At 44.0% G+C, this 19,955-nt stretch overlaps 1 protein-coding gene across 1 annotated transcript in view; it reads right to left on the reverse strand.

The window, feature by feature from the left end:
• Nucleotides 1-276: 276 nt before the first annotated feature.
• Nucleotides 277-19,955, reverse strand: part of LOC120936132 (uromodulin-like) — a 90,357-nt gene continuing 70,678 nt past the window's right edge. The window contains exons 14-17 of the mRNA XM_040348261.1: nt 12,601-12,763; nt 9,495-9,588; nt 4,520-4,540; nt 277-606 (exon numbers count right to left, since the gene is read on the reverse strand). Coding sequence (XP_040204195.1) covers nt 530-606; nt 4,520-4,540; nt 9,495-9,588; nt 12,601-12,763 — 355 coding nt within the window. The 3' untranslated portion in view covers nt 277-529. The remainder of the gene's footprint in view (nt 607-4,519; nt 4,541-9,494; nt 9,589-12,600; nt 12,764-19,955) is intronic.

Raw genomic sequence — 19,955 nt, forward strand, 5'->3', positions numbered from 1 at the left:
TTATGAAGTAACATGTATTTCCCATAGAGTTGAATGGGACTTTAAAGGAAAACCCTGACCATGGCAAATGGGGGTGGGTAAGGGTTAAACCACCTATCCTATGTTTGTTGCTGACATATAAGTAACATGTGTGCCAAGTTTCATGTTAATATCTTTAGCCGTTTGGACGTGATGCTGGAACATACATACATACACACACACACACACACACACACGTTGAGTTTTATATATATAGATTTATAATTTTAGGATATAGTGAAATGGGGATACATGTAATATATTCACTGCATATTTATTTACTTATACATGTGTAAAAATCAATCATGTTTTCAATATTTGAAATAACTTGCATTTAGCTAAAGCTGTATTATGAAAAATTAGAATTGGATTTAAAACAGAGCCATCCAACTATTTTATGTATTAGTACAGCTCCTAATGTAGTCTGTGACTGCAGCATAACCCAACAACTTCATTGTCCTATATAATAATCTGTGTATGCCAAAAAACTTGAAAACTGTACATGACAAGGTTATATGTATGTGTATGACATAAGGAACCTTCCAAAAATAAAGATAGTTGGTAAAAGATGAACAAAGCGAGCAGTCCCTGAAATAGAAAAAAAATAGTCGCTGTCAGAATAGCAATAATACAACTTTTTATAAATTAAGTGAATTTATATAGCTCTATAGACTATGGCCCGGATTCACGTACAGCCGCGCATCTTTAGACCGGCGTAGCGCATCTCATATGCGCTACGCCGACGCAAATCAGTGAGGCAAGAACAGTATTCACAAAGCACTCGCTCCCAAACTTGCGCCGGCGTAACGTAAATTGGCCGACATAAGCCCGCCTAATTCAAAGTAGGAAGGTACTGGGCGTGTTACATTTAAATTAACCGTGACCCCATGTAAAAGAAGGGCCGAACGAACGGCGCATGCACAGAATCACGTCGCATATACTCCCTAAGCTACGACGGCTCAATACCTACGACGTGAACGTAACCTACGCCCAGCCCCATTCACGTACGACTTACGTAAACGACGTAAAATACGACGGCTGTTCCGATGTCCATACCCTAACATGACTTACCCCTGCTTTATGAGGCTTAACTTTATGCCGGATGTACGCCTTACGTAAACGGCGTAGACTACTGCGACGGGCGCAAGTACGTTCGTGAATCGGCGTATCTAGGTCATTTACATATTCGATGAGTAAATCAATGGAAGTGCCCCTTGCGGCCAGCGTAAATATGCGCCCAAGATACGACGGCGTAGGAGACTTACGTCAGTCGGATGGAGACAAAATTCAGGCGTATCTAGCTTTAAGAATCAGGCGCATAGATACGACGGCGCATCTGTGCACTTACGCAGCGTATATAAAGATACGTCGGCATAAGTGCTTTCTGAATCCGGGCCTATACATTTTGCAATGCTTTGTTTCTCTCCTAATCAGGATTAAATACTAGACATTATGGGGTTGATTTACTAAAAGCAAATAGAGCAGTTGCTCCAAAGCTTAGTAAATTAGGTAAATCTTAATTTCCAAAGAATATCCAGTCATAAGCGAGGAAAAAAAAAACTAAAAAATAATCATTTTTTCTTGCAGGTGATTGGATGATGGAAGTCAGCAGAGCTTCTGCTTATTTACTTATCTCTGGAACAACTGATCTTGCACAGTGCACAGTCTATTTGCCTTTAGTAAATCCATCCTTATGTATTTTCAGGCTACTGAATTAGGCTATGAGCTGTATTGGCTTAGATGCATTTGTTGATGGCTCACATATGGAGTTGAGCGGACACCTGGATGTTCGGGTTCGGACCCGAACCCGAACTTTAAAAAAAAAAGTTTGGGTTCGGGAACTCGAACCTGAACTCCGAACCCCATTGAAGTCAATAGGACACAGACTTTTAGTAAAAAAAAGAAAAATGCGCCCCCCATTTGGGTCCCCCCAAATTCAATAACCAGACCCTTTAGGTCTGGTATGGATATTAAGGGGAACCCCGCCGTCAATGTTGAGGGCATGTGGCCTGGTGCGGTTCAGGAGAGGGGGGGCGCACTCTGTCCCCCCCTCTTTTCTGTGGCCGGCCAGGTCAACGTGCTCGGATAACGGGTCTGGTTATGGATATTTAGGGGGAACCCCACGTCATTTTTTTTTTAAATTGACGGCGGGGTTCCCCTTAATATCCATACCAGACCTAAAGGGTCTGGTTATTGAATTTGGGGGGACCTCCGCACTTTTTTTTTTCCCGAAGTCCGAACCCGGACCCGAACTTTCAGCAATGGTTCGGGTCCGGGTTCGGTAAAAACCTAAAGTCCGTACCGAACCCGAACTTTACAGTTCAGGTTCGCTCAACTCTACTCACATACAACATTCTGTGGATATAGCTTGTTTTTTTCCCCCTCTGTTTCTGTCTTTTTTTGTGTGCAAAAAGCTCGGGGGAACATGGTTCCAGCACCTCCAGCACCTCATGTATGTAATGGCAAGGGGTACTAGAGTGTGCTGGAGGGTCTACTGATGCTGACTGCTAGATGGATCTTTGGTCTCTGGGGAATCTATTGCTGTGGGGGGTCTAGTGATGCTGGGGAGCTTTATTGTTGCTGTCTGGGGGTCTATTATTAATGTTGGGGGTGTCTATTGTTGGTTGCAGGGGATCTATTTTATTGCTTTGCTTGTTATCCGTATCAAATTTCATACAAATGACTTGATTCTCTATTCTCAAAAAGGGATGGTACTTGAAGGTGGGTAGGGGGTGGAACCAAGGGATGGTGCTCAGGGGGTAGGTAGAACGGACACTAGGAGTGATTGGACCTATTCCCTGAGAAAAAAAGCTTGGCTGCAGGGGATCTATTTTACTGTCTTTCTTGTTATCATCAACAAATTCCATGCAAATCACTTGGTAGCACAAAATAATACTTGGTTCTGTATTCTCTAAAAGGGGTGGTACTGGGTGGTGGGTAGGAAGAAGAACCAAGGGACTGTGCTCAGGGGTGGGTAGGGGGCAGAAACGAAGGGTAACTCAGAAGGGGGGAGTTCCGGCACTTTTTTGTGTGTGCGCGCGCGCGCACGCGATACAAAGGTGTTGTGGCATAGTAAACATAAACGTAATAACAATTTATAATTAATAATTAATTTAAAAATAATATAGCAACTTTAGACATCCCTGCCCTATTTGTAGATACTGACCCGCCCCATGCAGTAGAAATGGTGATATGAATGGTCAGGTCCTAAATAACTACATATATACAATAAAAAATACGTTGCCACTTATTAACCCTTACCTATAGCAAACTATTGCTTATAAAATGTAGATTCTTAGCATATATTGCAATATATGTTCAAGTTGGCCAACTATATCAGAGATCAGGCTCTTGCCAGTCCCTACCCTATCTTGCAGATTTGCCAAATCTTCTATGCCTCAACTAGGAAGACTTTGGGTCAGTAGAGTCCAGGGCCTCTACTGACCCAAAGTCTTCCTAGTTGAGGCATATAAGATTTGGCAAATCTGCAAGATAGGGTAGGCCCCCAGGTTTTGATGCGCATTTGCTAGAGTAGCGTTTACAAGCTGTGATACTTGCCAAAGGGGGCAGTACAAGATATTAACTCTGCAGGGTGCCCAAACTTTTGCAGACGCCATTTTTTTGTTTTCTCTCATTTTGAAAGTGTAAATGATGGAAATAAAATCTAACTTTTTTTGACATATTATAAGAATGTATAATCTGTAATTTGATGCCTTTTGGAGATTTTTCCATCTTTCCTTGGCTTCGTTATGCACATTAATACAAATTTTTACCATGGGTGCCCAAACGTTTGATCCCCACTGTAGGTATCTGGACATCCCCTGCTGTATACTTATATATGCACACTCTGGTGATATGAGCTACACTGATCACCTATGGTAAGCTTTAGTGGGACTGAAATTAAAGTGATTGTAAAGGTTTACTTTTTTTAAATAAAAATAAACATGTTATACTTATCTGCTCTGTGCAAGGGTTTTGGATGGAGAAGCCCCAATCCTCCTCTTCTGGGGTCCCTGCTGGTGTTCCTGGCTCCTCCCCTTCACCAGGTGCCCCCACGGAAAGTCACTTTCCATGGGGCATCCATGCAGGCTCACTCCGAGTTCCGCTGCAGCGTCCCTTGGCAGAGACAGTGGGACTCTGCCCCAAAACCCCCCCCCCCATTCCTGTGTCACTGAATTTGATTGCCAATGGCTTATGCTGCTATCAATCTGTTCAATGTGGACAGAGACAGCGGCTGGATCTGCTGAGATCGTGCACATTGCTGGATCGGATTGGGTTCAGGTAAGAAAAAGGGGGGCTCTGGGGGGCAGCTGCAACAAAGAAGGTTTTTTCACCTTAATGCGTAGAATGCATTAAGGTGAAAAACCCTGAGACTTTACAATCACTTTAAATTTGGACCTAGAAGGCTTTAGAAATAAGGTGAAAACTTTTTATTCATAAGTATCTTCATAGGCACACAAATAAAAAAAACACATAAAACTTAGTAGTAAAATCTTTTTACCAGCTATTCCAGAGGATGAAGCTGTAAAGTAGAAAAAAAAAGTCAGGGTTTACTTATGGGGTATCATTGGAAAAAAATATATTAAAAAAATCTCTAATTAGTTAGCATATAGGTAAAAAAAAGAATATACAGTAGGTGCCAGGAATATTCTGTGACAGCAATATTTTTTAAGTCCTTTTACAGCAGACCTTGCAATAATAAGCGTCTTTCTTTTTTATATCTCTCACATGCCAAAATACTTCAGTAAATAAAAGCCGTTGGGGGGGGGGGGGGAGGTTAGTAAATATACCATATTAACTACTTGACCTCCAAAAGGTTCTACCCCCTGCATGACCTAAGTAATTATGTGCTATTCAGCACTGTGCTACTTTAACTGGCAATTGCTTGGCCATGCAAAACTGAACCCAAATTAAATTTTTATAATTTCTTTCAACTTTTTGGTGGTATTTCAACCACTTAGTTGTTTGTTTATTTGCTATACAAATGGAAAATCTAAGAAAAAAAAATTGCACACAAATAATCCCCTTCTCACATGTTTGTAAATAGTTTATTCTATCTTTTCATTTATATGACAACAGTGAAGAAATTACACTTTGCTACAATGTAAAGTAGTGAGTGTACAGCTTGTAGAACAGTGTAAATTTTCTGTCCCCTAAAAATAACAACATACAGCCATTAATGTCTAAATCACTGGCAACAAAAGTGAGTACAGCCTACTGTCAGGGGCTGACTAAAGGTACTTGTATGTCCACCAACTTGTGGTTCCAAAGCATGGGCATGCATGGCATGATATGATGGCAATGCTACCACAACTATTACAGCCTGTGGGTAATGTTGTCATTATTATTTAAGGTGTGTATAAAGTCAAAACTTCAACTTTTGCTCTGGTGACAACTCTAAAAAATTTAATTTCCCATCAGTTTCTGTCTCAGGGACACTTTAACCAGGAGAGCAATTACTAATAAAGGGTCTAAAGCTTAGTGCTCGGGCTGCTAAATATACTGAAAAGCCTGGGAAACCCTCGTCTGTGGGTCTTGATGGGCCTCTGAAGTGTTTCCTCTTTACAAACTAAATCTGCCAGACAGCCTGACTAGGTTCCTGGGTTTTGGGGGGGGGGGGCAGATTGCCATTTCATTTTACTATGGGCTTCCTTGGCCCTGCAGGCTATGTCTTTAGCTAATTTTGTCAATCCCTTTTCTCCGGTTTCCTCTGGGTTCAGTGTAGGTTCCGATCTCCCTATAGGCGTGGGACGGCTGCCAAATGCTGTATTTACTAGCCTAGGACGCTCCCGATGATTTATTCGGGCCTTGTTCGATTTGCACATGCGCATTGGCCAACGGAAGCTCCGGGTGACATTTTAGAACAAGGAAAACATTTTCAATTTTGCCCACAATAATAGAAGGAGCCTGGTGATGGGTTCTCCCATCCCTGGGAACATTTAAAAATGTCAGTGGGCTGGTGTAGGGCAGGCAGTTTACAGCGTTCTGAATTTGCTTCACTGGTCCCATCACCTGCTCAAGAGGTCCCATTGGAAGATCAGACGGACTCTTCAGCAAGCAGTATGGCCCTGCCCAGTGGGGTGTCCCTTCAATCTGGTCAGCCTGCAGAAAAGGATAATTCCTCCTCATCTGAAGAGGATCCGGAGCAACTTGGGTTCAATTTTTCTCTAGTAGAGCCCTTCATTCAGGCAATAAAACAGGCGATCGCATGGGAAGAGGAAGAAGTGCCAAAGAAGGCTAAATCCTACTTCCCCATTCTCCAGAAATGGCAAGCCTATTTTCCATTCATGGACAAGATCAAGGATGTCATAAAGCAGGAGTGGCAGAAAACCGAAATAAGGTTTTCCCTCAACCGTATGCAGAAGTTATTTCCTCTACAGAAAACAGAGGGGACATCACTTGACTCACCACCTATGGTCGATGCGGCAGTCATCCACCTGGCAAAGAACGTGACTCTCCCTATGGAGGATTCAGCCTCTTTCAAGAGCATAATGGATAGGAAAATAGACTTAGATCTTAAAAAAGCCTATCAGGCAGCTGGGGCAGCCTGCCATCCAGCTATGGCCCTCACTTCAGTGGCTAGCGCCCTGAAAGTCTGGACTCAAGACATTGAGTCAGCAGTGAAGGAGGAGGTGCCAAGGATGGATATCATTTGGACTCTGGGTGAGCTGAAGGCATCAGCTGATTTTATAGGCGAGGCAGCAATAGACACGGTCAAGTGCTCTGCCAGGGCTATGTTTCACACAGCCGGGCGATTGGATGCCCTCTCTAGATCTACAGGATGCATACCTCCATATTCCAATCTTGCCCACCTTCCAGAGGTACCTGAGGTTTGCAGTTGGCCAGACGCATTTACAGTCTACCAGCCTACCCTTTCGTCTGTGTACGTATTTGAGGACATTCACAAAAGTCCTCATTGCCATGCTAGCCCCGCTTAGGGTGCAGGGACTTTGAGTCCACAACTACTTAGACGATGTCCTACTGCTGGCCAGGGATTGAGAATTACTGTCAAACAGGGAGATCCCCATCCATACTCTGCAGAAGTTTGGGTGGATTATCAGCTTCAAAAAGAGCCATCTCAACCTAACCCAACAATTGGTGTACCTGTGAACGCTGTTCAATACGGAGAAGGCATCTGTTTCTATTCCGGCAGAGAAAGTGAAGGTGAAGAGCAACTACCACTCGCCTATCAACCTCTCAGTGGCTCAGTCTACTAGGCACCATGTCATCATGCATCCCAATGGTTCCATGGGCCCACTGGCATCTCCATCAGTTTCAGCTAGGCTTCCTAACAAAAGTGGAGGAAGCAGAGTTTGGCACAACTGATAATGGTATCTTTCATTATGAGAAGGAGCCTACAGTGGTGGCTCAAGGTGGGGTCCTTAAATAAGTCGCAGCCTTAGGTCCATTAAGTTGGACCATTGTTACAACCGACGCCAGCGAGCCAGGGTGGGGAGCGCACTGTAAAGGTCAGTCAGTCCAGGGCAGGTGGAGCTTCCCCCGCCAAGGGAATGTTTTTTTAAGGTGCTGGAAATTTGAGCACCCTTTTTGGCTCTCCAGACCCTGCGCTACAGGATCAAATATCGCCCAGTTACTCTGCAAATGGACAACAGGGCCTCAGTGGCCTATATTTAACACCAGAGAGGAACTTGCAGCAGCACATTGATGATGGAAGTAAAACCCATAATGTCCTGGGGGGTAATGCACCTACAGTCTTTGAGGGCAGTCTACCTCCCTGGGAGGTTGAATACACAGGCGGATCATCTGTCACGAAAATTCCTGGATCATACGGAATGGGCCTTGCATCCCAGAGTATTCTCTCAATTGGTTCACAGGTGGAGTCTACCTCAAATCGACCTCTTTGCATCTCACAACAACAGCAAGCTTCAGAGATTCTCGTCCAGATTTCCGCATTCCCCAGGCGGAGGGAACAGGTTACACCCTGGAATTGCAGCCTAACTTACACCTTTCCTCCAACAGCTCTAATTAGGAGGTTCCTCTTGAGGCTATTGAAAGAACAGGTGACAGTCATAACCATCCTCCCGTTCTGGCCACAGAGGCCTTGGTTCCCCTTGGCAATACACCTCAGCAAACAGCATCCTATCCCCCTACCAGCATTCCCGCAACTGCTGGTACAAGGCAGGTTCCTGCACCTGAACATCAGGCTTAGCTGTTAAGAGGGGGAGGCTGGAGAGCTTAGGATGCTCCTCTGGAGTTATTGCTACCTTAATGAAGGCCCGAAAACCCACTATTAATAAAGTCTATGCCAATATATGGGGCCGATTCACACTCTTGCTATCTGAAAGAAGCCTGGATCCTACATCCCCATCTCTATCGGCAGTATTGGACTTCCTTCAATTGGGCCTAGACATGGGACCCTAGCTTCAGCTAATTAAAGATGCAAATATCTGCAATAACAAAGCTTAGATGGGCTGAATAAAAGAGTCTTTCCCCAATGGGATCTGTAAGTTCTGTGAGTTCTACTAGGCTTTCTATCGACCCATCCCTTTGCTCCAACCGAGAATTGTTCCCTTTGGGACATAACCTCTGGAAAGAGAGTGTCAAGCCCTGGGAGCCTCAAAGCAGCATATAAGATTCTTTCCAGATCTTGTCGAACTAAGACCAGTCGACCACTTTAGTCAAAATGTAGCAACGCCCTTCCACCAGGCTGGTATTTGGGCTTTGCCCAACTTCCCAGAAGAGCGTTCAGGAAGTTTGCATGAATTAGATGTCTCCAGGACGTTAAGGAAATACTTATCTGTTACCGCACAATTTAGATCTGCGGAGAAGCTCTTTATAATCCCAACTTGGAGGTACCGGGGGAAGGAGGCCACTGCAAAAACCTTGGCAAGCCGAATTGTTAAACTCATACACAGAGCAAACTGAGTGAGGGGTGGTGACCTTCCTGCAGTGGTGACTGCACATTCCACCGGGGGCGGTGGCAGCTTCATGGGCAGCTCTCTCGAATGTGTCCTTGGAAACCATCTGTAGAGCAGCATCTTGGTCTTCTCAAAATACTTTATTAAGACATTATAGAATCGACCCAGGCGCTTTGTTGTCTATAGATTTTGGAAGGAGGACTATCCAGTCTTCTGTTATGATTTAAAATAAATTTGGCTTTGTCAAGCAGTACCCACCCTGTCAGCTAGTTATTTATCACTAGTAGGCTGTCATGGTGGTTTCAGGAAAACTGAAATTTGTATCAAATACTTACCTGAAATTTTCCTTTGCTGACGCCAAACCATGGCAGCATATGAGCCCACCCATGTGTGTTCCCGTATGTGGCTTGTTACAAAGAATTGGGTGGTGACTAAGGGAGAGGTCAAGAGGTGGAGCGCTATCACTAGTATGCTGCCATGGTTTGGCGTCAAGAAAGGAAAATTCTGGTAAGTATTTAATACAATTTTCTGTTTTCCATGCACTTTAAGTACATTGATTTTCTAGGTTTATATACACTGCGCTTTGCTGTACTTTACCTGATATCTCTGGCAGAAGAGTTACTGGTCCCACACTGATGCTGTAGATCTGATTGGCAGATTTAGCAGAGATGCTTCTAGAACCAGAACATGACTGTAACACATAAAATATTTACATTAATAGTGTGAAGCAAAGAAGAATTATGATACATCCAAAATATATTAGTAGTACCGTATTTTCTGGCGTATTTGGGCTTAAAAACTTGCCTCAAAACTCGGGCCTCCTCCTTTTGCTGTTCCGTGATAGGCGGAACACTTGGTTTCCCAGCAGAGCCTCTGTTCGGTGTTCAGCCTATCACGGATGTCTTCTCATCCTCGACTTCGAACGAGAGGACCTCCATGATAGGCGGAACACAGGTGCCTATCACGGAACAGCACAAACGGGAGGCACGGCTTTTGAATAATGGACGCCTGCAGTACAGGAATAATGTATGGCACAGTGAGGCATGTTGATGGCACAGTGAGGAATGTTGATGGCACAGTGAGGCATGGGATTGCACAGTGAGGCATGTTAATTTCCACAGTGAGGCATGCAATGGCACAGTGAGGCATATAATGGGCACAGTGATATTTGAAAAAAAAAAGCTGAATAAAGCATGTTCCCGTCAGCTTTTTTCCTGTCAGCGGCTGTTCCGGCTTCCCCTCAGCTTCCAGACAGACTAGTAGGAAGGGGGTTGTCTTATACGGCGAGTATATCCCAAAACGAAAATTTTAGCTGGAAAATTAGGGGGTTGTCTTATACGCCCAGTCGCCTTATACGCTGGAAAATACGGTAAAAAAACTCACTGTAAACAATCCTTACTGGATATTATTAGCCCTCCAACACTGCCCAAAGTAATTGGCCAAACACCATGCAAGATAAAGAGCAGACCGGCTTACACAGAATATCAATTTATTTCAAGAATAACTCCAGGCATGGAAATGTATACATAGGTACATTGGTCCAGCTTAGACCAATGCAACTTTGTATAAACCATACCTGTTTATTTTTATTGGTACTTATTAATTTTTTATTATTTAATTTATTTTAGTTTTTATTGTGTTTATATATATATATATTTGCAAAAAAAAACCTTGAAAAAAAAATATATATATATATATATATATATATATATATATATATATATATATATATATATACACACATACATATACACATACACATACACACAATATATTGATAAAAGTATTGGGATGCCTTCATTTACACCAGTGATTCTCAACTCCTGTCCTCAGGATCCACTAACAGGCCATATTTTTAGGCTTCCTACACACGACCGAGTTTCTCGGCAAAAAACAGCAAGAAACTTTTTTTTTGCCGAGGAAACTGTCGAGGAACTTGTCGAGCCAAAAAGAGAGCATGTTCTCTTTTTCCTCGACGGGAATGGAGAAAATTGGCTCGCCTAGTTCCTCGACAGCCTCACAAGGAACTCGACGAGCAAAACGATGTGTTTCGCCCGTCGAGTTCCTCGGTCGTGTGTACGAGGCCTAAGTATTACCTTGGGACATGCAGACTAGAATACTGCAATCACTGAGCAGCAAATGATATCACCTGTGATATATTTCAGTTATTTTGCAAACCTGGCCTGTTAGTAAGTCCTGAGTACAGGAGTTGAGAACTTTTGCACAAACCAATCAATATATGCTAACTGGGATTTTTTTTTTACCAAAAATATGTAGCAGAATACATATTGGCCTAAATTGATGAAGACATTTTTTTTTTATATATATATATATATATTGTATATGTTTTATAGCAGATAGTAAAAAATATTGGGCCAAATCCTCAAAAAACGGGCTTAACTTAACTTTTCCGAGTTAAGTTACACTGCCGCAAATCTCCCAAGTTAGGTGCCGATCCTCAAAGCACTTGCCTGGAAATTTTCGGCAGTGAAACTTAACTCCGTCCGGCGCAAGGCGTTCCTAATACAAATGGGCGATTCCCATTTAAATTAGGCGCGCTCCCGCGCCGGACGTACTGCGCATGCCCGTGATGTCATTTTTCCCGACGTGCATCGCGTGTTTTTACGATACGCCGAGTTTTGAGGATCGCGCCGGGTTAAAAAGTTGCGACGGGTTAAAAAAAAGATACGGCGAAAAAAAAAAATCTAATTTAAAAAAAAATTGCGGCGATCGAAAAAAAGGTCTGTTTTTACAAGGTGTAAACAGTTTACACCTTGTAAAAGCAGCCCTAATTTTACGCATGCAAACGTAAACTTACGGAGAAAAAGCTTTGTGGATCTCCGTAAGTCCTCATTTGCATACGCGAAGCAGCATTTCAACGCGAAATGCCCCCAGCGGCGGATGTGGTACTGCATCCTAAGATCCGACAGTGTAAGTCTCTTACAGATGTCGGATCTTCTGCCTATCTTTGGAAAACTGCTTCTGAGGATCAGTTCCAAAGATAGGCACAGGGATACGCAGGCGGAACAGCAGATCCGCCTGCGTATCCCTTTTGAGGATTTGGCCCATTGTTTTTTAATTTATTTCAAAATTGTCGGTATTTTTTTGTTTCAAGAGAAAAAATAAAAGCGGCAGAGGTGATCAAATACCACCAAAAGAAGGGGGCGGGGAAGGGGTTAAGTATGCCTGGGTGTGTTCTTACTGTGGGGGGGGGTGGCCTCACTAGGGGAAACACTGATCTTCTGTTCATACATTGTATGAACAGAAAATCAGCATTTCCCCCGCTGACAGGAACGAGAGCTGTGTGTTTACACACACAGCTCCCGTTCCCCGCTCTGTACCGAGCGATCGCGTGTGCCCGGCGGCGATCGCGCCCGCCGTGCACACGCACGGGAGTCGGGGGCGAGCGGGGGGCGCGCGCGCGCGCCTCCGGCGGCGCGCGTGCGCCCCTAGTGGCGGCTAAAGGGCAGGACGTCATAATACGTGATCTCGCCTAGGAGAGCCACCTTGTGGACGTATTATGACGGTGCGGCGACGGCAAGTGGTTAAAAACTCCTCTATGAGGTTTATTCTAGGGTTTAATTGGGCTTTACTAGCTAAAAGAAATAATAAGCAATGCATGGATTCCTAATTTTTTTCCTAATTTATTAGGATTCCCGGAAGAATTGTTTGTATCCATTTTCAATGTATTTATTATACTCACTGGTGTGCAACTGCCAGTCGTGATATCACACAGATTTATATGGCAGTGCAGGTAAATTTTGCTGTAACCGGTGATGAACCTGAATAACTGCAAGGAAAAGCGACCTTCCTTCGAAACACCATTCATGGGAACGCTGATGGATGAGACCTGCCTGTTAGGACAGCTGTTAAACAATAGAAAGAAAATCAATTACACTGCTTTGATACTGTTATAACACATAATTTGTGTAAATTTTAATTACAATAGCCCAGATTCACGTAGAATCGCGGCGGCGTAACGTATCGTAGATACGTTACACCGCCGCAAGTTTTCATCGCAAGTGCCTGATTAACAAAGCACTTGCAAGAAAACTTCTGTCGGCGGCCTCCAGCGTAAGCCCGCGTAATTCAAAGGGGCGGGTGCCATTTAAATTAGGCGCGCTCCCGTGCCGGACCTACTGCGCATGCTCCCTTTTGAATTTCCCGCCGTGCTTTGCGCAAAGTGACGTTATTTTTTTGAACGGCGACGTGCGTAGTGTACTTCCGTATTCCCGGACGTCTTACGCAAGAAGGAAAAAATGTTTACATTTAGACTCGGAAACGACGGCCATACTTTATACAGCACATATGTGTGCTGTGTATAGTTAGGGCACCTAAAACGACGACTAACTTTGCGACGGGAAACTAGACTAGCAGCGACGTAGCGAACGCGAAAAACCGCTGTGGATCACCGTAACTACTAATTTGCATACCCGACGCTGGTTTACGATGCGAACTCCCCCCAGCGGCGGCCGCGGTATTGCATCCTAAGATCCAACAGTGTAAAACAATTACACCTGACGGATCTAAGGGCTATCTATGCGTAACTGATTCTATGAATCAGTCGCATAGATACTCTGAGAGATACGACGGTGTATCAGAGATACTCCGTCGTATCTCGGCTGTGAATCTGGCCCAATATGTACTGAAAATATTATGGAATTTAAAGCGACATTGTCATGTGATAAAATACTTCCAGGAGAGCACCTGTAATGAAGGGGCTGAACACTAACCTTTTCTTCCACTCAACAATGCTCCATTGTAGAGAACTTATTACCCAAAGTCACTACTGGGGGCTACCCTGTTGTGAGGTTGGAAGGAGGAACTAGGGAAAGAGGAAGTGGTTAACTAGGGAAAGAGGAAGTGGTTCCTGGAAGTGCTGGTTTCGCAGTGAAATTAAGTGGACCACTTGTCTGAAATAGAGCAGCAGACAGAGAGGTAAGCACTCAGCCTCTTTTTCTACAGGTAGGTTCTTTCCTGGAAATGTTTTATTTTGGTGACATAGAGGGGTTGATTTACTAAAGGCAAATAGACTGTGCACCAGTTGAGGCTGGTCCATAAAAGGTGCAAGGGCTCTGCCCCCCTAGTTTGCATGCATTTTACATGTGGGGCGCCAGACTTTCTATGAGGTTTTTTTTCCGAACACATGATTACAGCCTGATGCTATTGGCTTGAAAAAAGTTGGCCTTGGGGCGCAGTGAACCCACCCACTTGTGACTAGAGTGAGTCAATATTCGCTATTGTTTTTTGGCTTCTCCTCCTGGCCAATCAGGACAGGAGGCAGATCTAAAGAAGAATGGTTTGTCCGGTAGGAGAAGCCAGGGAAGACGTGGCAGTGGAGGGGTGAGTGTGGATCAAGCACATGATTAGAGCCTGATGCTCTAATTGGCTTGAAAAAGGTTGGACTCTGGGCGCAGTGAACCCACTCACTGACACTAGTAAATCAATATTCACTATTCGTTTCTGGCTTCTCCTCCCGGCCAATCAGGACACGAGGAGGATCTAAAGAAGACCGGGTCAGCCGGGAGAAGAAGCCAGGGAAGCCGCGGTGGTGGATGGGTGAGTGTGGACCTGGGGGGGGGGGGTTGTTGACCCAGAGCTCAGTGTCCCACAGAATATAAACAGTCTCCTAGCAGCCTTCAGAGCCCTGCTCCTTGGAATTGACCAGGGCTATATAAATATTAATACTGCTATCTGCGTAGCTTCACACCTATGATCCAGATAGTTCTACAACTTACTGGAAAGTAGAGGGAGCTATCAGACTGGCAGCAGCTAACTAATCAATTGCAGCTGCACTACTTACACTGAGCAGAACTACATTTACCTAACACAACAATTACAGTCACACTGATTACAGTGAGCAGAACTATATTTATCTAACACAACAATTGCAGCCACACTGATTACAGTGAGCAGAATTAACTTTACCTAACACAACAATTGCAGCCACACTGATTACAGTCTGGCAAGCTAAATTTGAGCCAACACTAAATCTATCTATCTATCTATCTATCTATCTATCTATCTATCTATCTATCTATCTATCTATCTATCTATCTATCTATCTATCTATCTAATTCTAGCTCCTATCAGAAGAGTGCTACATTTGGGACCTGGCAAAGACATTCAGCACATCTGCTCATACGTGGATTTCCATGTGTGTGTGAGGGTGGCACAGTGAAGGAGGTCCTAGATCATCTTTTCTGAACATGTGTGAACACAGGTTGGCATGGAAGCCAAGTACAGCCCTTCAACACATCTGCGCAAATGCCGGAAAACAGAAAAAACCTGGAGCCAGTGGAAGTTCCTCTTTAAGTACATTGGGCCAGATTCAGGTACAATTGCGGTGGTGCAACGTAACCCGTTTATGTTACACCGCCGCAAGTTTTCAGTGTAAGTGCCTGATCCACAAAGCACTTACCTGTAAACTTGCGGCGGTGTATCGTAAACACGTCCAGCGCAAGCCCGCCCAATTTAAATGGGGCGTGTACCATTTAAATTAGGCGCGCTCCCGCGCCAGACGTACTGCGCATGCTCAGTTTTGAAATTCCTGCCGTGCTTTGTGCGATGTGATGTCATTTTTTTGAACGGCGACGTGAGTTACGGCGTTTCGTATTCCCGGACATCTTACGCAAAAAAAAAAATTGAAATTCGAAGCGGGAACGACGGCCATACTTTAACATGGCTCGTGTAAAGTTAAGGCATGTAAAATCATGACTAACTTTGCGACGGGAAAAAATTACTAGCGATGTCGTAACGAACGCGAAAACCGTCGAGGATTGCCGTAAATGCTCATTAGCATACCCGACGCAGGAAAACGACGCAAACTCCACCCAGCGGCGGCCAAAGTATTGCATCCTAAGATCCGACGGTGTAAGTCAATTACACCTGTCGGATCTTAGGGCTATCTATGCGGAACTGATTCTATGAATCAGCCGCATAGATACGACAAGAGATACGACGGTGTATCAGGAAATACGCCGTTGTATCTCTTCTGTGAATCTGGCCCATTGAGTGGTCAGAATCCCAGGGTTCATCACAAAGTAAACTCCTACAGTCACTGACAATCCCTGTTTTTGTTGATCTATTGTGTCAACCCCAACCTGAAAACATGAAATCTGAATGTTCCCAGGGAGGGATTTCAATAAATACACCATGATGCAAGAACATGATTCCTCCACCAGAAATTTCTTCCACTATAGTGTATGACTATAGCTCCCAACTGTCCCTGATATAGAACAAAGTCCCTCTGTCTCTCTTTCCTCCTCCTTTGTCCCTCATTTTGGTCTGATCTGTATAGTTGTAATAAAATGCACTTTATCTTTCAAAAAGTGTTTCCCAGTTCTAAACCTTTCATTAAATTTTTAAATTGCTGCATTTGTACATTTTAAAAACCAATATAAAGGAATAGTAATTTTTTTTTGTTAATTCGCCTTTAAAGGGGGTGTGGCAGGGGGCATATCCTATGCCTACATACGTTTGTTAGTAGGCGTCCCTCTTTCCCATCTCAAAATGTTGGAAGGTACGGTATGACCTCTGACTATAGAGGAAGGTCTCACATAGAGCAATCTACTGTTTGATTTTTAAAGTTATAATAGAGACAATACCACAATATACACACAATATACACAACCATTTGATTTTTAAAGCCAGTTCAACACATATTCAAAGGAACTAAGAAATCATGTAAAAACATACAGAAAGCATACAGAATAAGGCTGATGATAAATATTATTAACAAAGTATAACAATGTACCCTTTCATGGCTTTTTTTCTCAGAAAACAGGCGCAGGAATTCAACCACAAGCCACTCTCTCCACAGACACACACCCTCCCTCCAAACTGCATCAAATAGTGGGTGTGGTCAAATTTCACGCGTAGAGTTGGGTGGGGGGTTTAACACAGGGTGCAGAGTTCAAGGTTGCGCTGCATACAGAGTGCAGTATTCAGCCTTCTTCCACAGCTGCTAACCTCTGCATTCCCCATCCACATCTCACTTTCACCCCTCTTAAGCTCTGACCTTTGCATGTAACCCCCTCGACTTCCCCCTTATTCTCCCCCTTCCTTAAAAGCTACCATCTTCCACCTTACTTTTGTTGTTGTATTAAGTTGAAGCACCTAGCCGACTCTAGTACCTCCGCAAACACTGCAGGAGGCTTCACCTCTCTCACTTGCAGAAAGATCATCCAGTGGGGGTGTTAGCATCCCCATTGCACCCCGGGCACCTGCATCTCCCTTGTCATCATCCTGTACTCAGTGGGAGCTGCTCAGGAGATCAGATCTACGGGAGCCATTGAGAGTCAAGCTGTCACTTGAAAACACAGAAGCCAGACTTCTGTGTTTACAAGTGATAGTGGTGAGCAGGGAACAGAGGGCCTGAGTCAGAGGTGGTGGAACTGAGTTCCACCAAGTTCCAGCTGAAAAAAGCCCTGTACCTTTCACTTTCCCTAGTTCCTACTTTTCCCTCTCATCAACATTCTAATGACGATTTTAAAGAAAACCCGTTTTTACCATGTAGTGCCCACCCCAAATCTAGGGGGCGCTATTTTAAATTTAGGGGAAGTCTGGGCCAATACTTGGGCCCAGACCTGTTTGATTAAACACAAATTTGCCTTTAGGCTGGCTGTGGTACTACTTGGTAGTTTCCCTTGTTGCCTGGAGGTGGTGTTGCCATCTTGGCCCTATGTTGGAACGCAGATGTACCATGGTGTGTTGGGTGTCCCTTCTCGGCAGCGGTGCAGTGGGAGTGGTGACCCCGCTGTGCATGCTGGGGAGGGGCACTTAAGGGACAGATTTCATTGATAGGGGTTCATTATTTCTGCACCTCGCGGCCCTCCTGGCGCGAGGGGTGCGTGCATGTGCCCGACTTCGGGGCCATGTTGGCACGGAGTGGTTTCGCTGCTGAGTAGGCCCAGCTATGCTGGCTGGGGCCTGAAATTCTAAAAGAGGAACTCAAGCTGTCTGTCCACAAGGGAGGAGGCTATCTTGATGAAGGAAACCAGGGGAGGACCAGCCCTGGAGGAGACCAGCAAAGTGATAGCGTCTCAGGTGAGGCCTGGTGAACCAATCAAGGAGGGACATTGAAAGCCTTATAGTCTGCCGGTTCCGGCTTAAATGCTCTTCTACTGCTCGGCTGGAGGTTCGGGACTTTGAAGTCCTGTGGCAGAGGATTCCTGGACGCATCTAAGTTCATTCAAAGGTCTGTGGCAGAGACCAAGCTCATTCAAAGGTCTGTGCCAGAGACCAAGCTCATTCCAAAAGGTCTGTGCCAGAGACCATCTGGACATTAGTTTGTGCATCATCCCGACTGCTAGGCCAAATGAGAGGGGACTATCCGGGTGAGCAATACCTACTCAATAGCTGAGAGTGGAGACTGATTTATTCTGTACCGTGTGCCTGAACCTTGCCCAGCTCTTCTCCTCCCTCCTACTTTCTCTATTTCAAGTTACCTTGCAGTAAAAGAAATAAAGCCTAACTTTTGGGGGTTTTACATCTGACTGGACATTGCATTTATTATGGACTTTCCCACCCTAACAATGAAGCTACAGAGGTAACATGGAAAATTGGAAAGAAACTGCGCTAGATACTGAACAAACAAGAAAGAAAGAAAGAAAAGCTGCAATAAAATCACAGTCTATTCAATCCGAGAGCTGCGATTACCATGTAAACAATAGATACAAAAAACAAACAGTGAGAAAAAATATAAATCGCGCTACCTCTAAACCGTGTGAAACAAATGTTTGAATCACAAAATACACAAAACTATGTGATATATGATGGTATATGATGGTATAAATCATAAGCTATGTGATAGATGATGGTATATATAAATCACTAATATACCAAAAAAACAAGAGAGGTTGGTAGCCACTAGAGGGCACTATAAAGCACTCTCAAGCCCCTCAATAGCAGTAATACAGTGATGATATCAATAATGACCATCAAAAAGAATTTAAATCATATCATTAAATCATTAAAAAATATAAAAATATATAAATAAAGTAAAAATTGTAGCAAGAAAGTCCATAAATGTTTAACACGTGAAATGCCAAACACCCGTGCTCTGTGCCAAGTTCCAAAATCAGTTGAAAACGTGTCCAAAGAAAAGTGATGTATCCTCCATCAAACTATAGATTGGCTCCTTACCAGAACACCACTGGGGGAATGTTTGGAGCTCTTGGGTGACGACAGTGCGCCGCTCGGCCCTACGTCCATTTCATAAAATATTACTTCTTTCAGGGGCACTCCACTGGGGGAATGTTTGGAGCTCTTGGGTGACGACAGCGCGTGGCTCCGCCCTACGTCCGTTTTGTAAAATATTACTTCTTCTAGGGGCACAAGGCATTTTTTACTGCATGTTTGTAAGTGCAATACAACTTTTAATAAATATTTTTTACTCATTTAATGCGCTATGTGGAGCTGTTATTGTTTTTTTACATGGTGGGCATTGATGTTGGTGAAGTTTAATCACTTGTGGATGAGACCCAATGTTAAGGATCGTATCTGTCTGAACTGCAAGACTGGGAGTGACTACCTAATATATGCTGTTCATGATCCCCTGTCATAAGGGATCTCGTTCTGGTAAGGAGCCAATCTATAGTTTGGTGGAGGATACATCACTTTTCTCTGGACACGTTTTCAACTGATTTTGGAACTTGGCACAGAGCACAGGTGTTTGGCATTTCATGTGTTAAACATTTATGGACTTAATTGCTACAATTTTTACTTTATTTATATATTTATATATTTTTTATTTGGTTCATATTCATTGATTCAGCCCTGGTTCACACTGGGTACGATTTGGAACGATTTGAGATGCGATTTGACATGTCAAATCGCATCTCAAATCGGCAGCATTTGCCGGCAATTGTCGGCAATGGCACTGTCCTAATCAGTGCGACGCCGCATCTGCGATTTCAAAAAGTAGTTCCTGTACTACTTTTTGCGATTTAAGGGCCGCGATTTACATTAAATTGCGGCCGAAATCGTGGCAAAATCGCGGCAAAATCACGGCCGCGAAATCGCGGTAAAATCACGCATTTTACCGCGATTTTGAAT

The sequence above is a fragment of the Rana temporaria genome, chromosome 4 (genome assembly GCF_905171775.1).
Source record: "Rana temporaria chromosome 4, aRanTem1.1, whole genome shotgun sequence".
Lineage (NCBI taxonomy): Eukaryota > Metazoa > Chordata > Amphibia > Anura > Ranidae > Rana > Rana temporaria.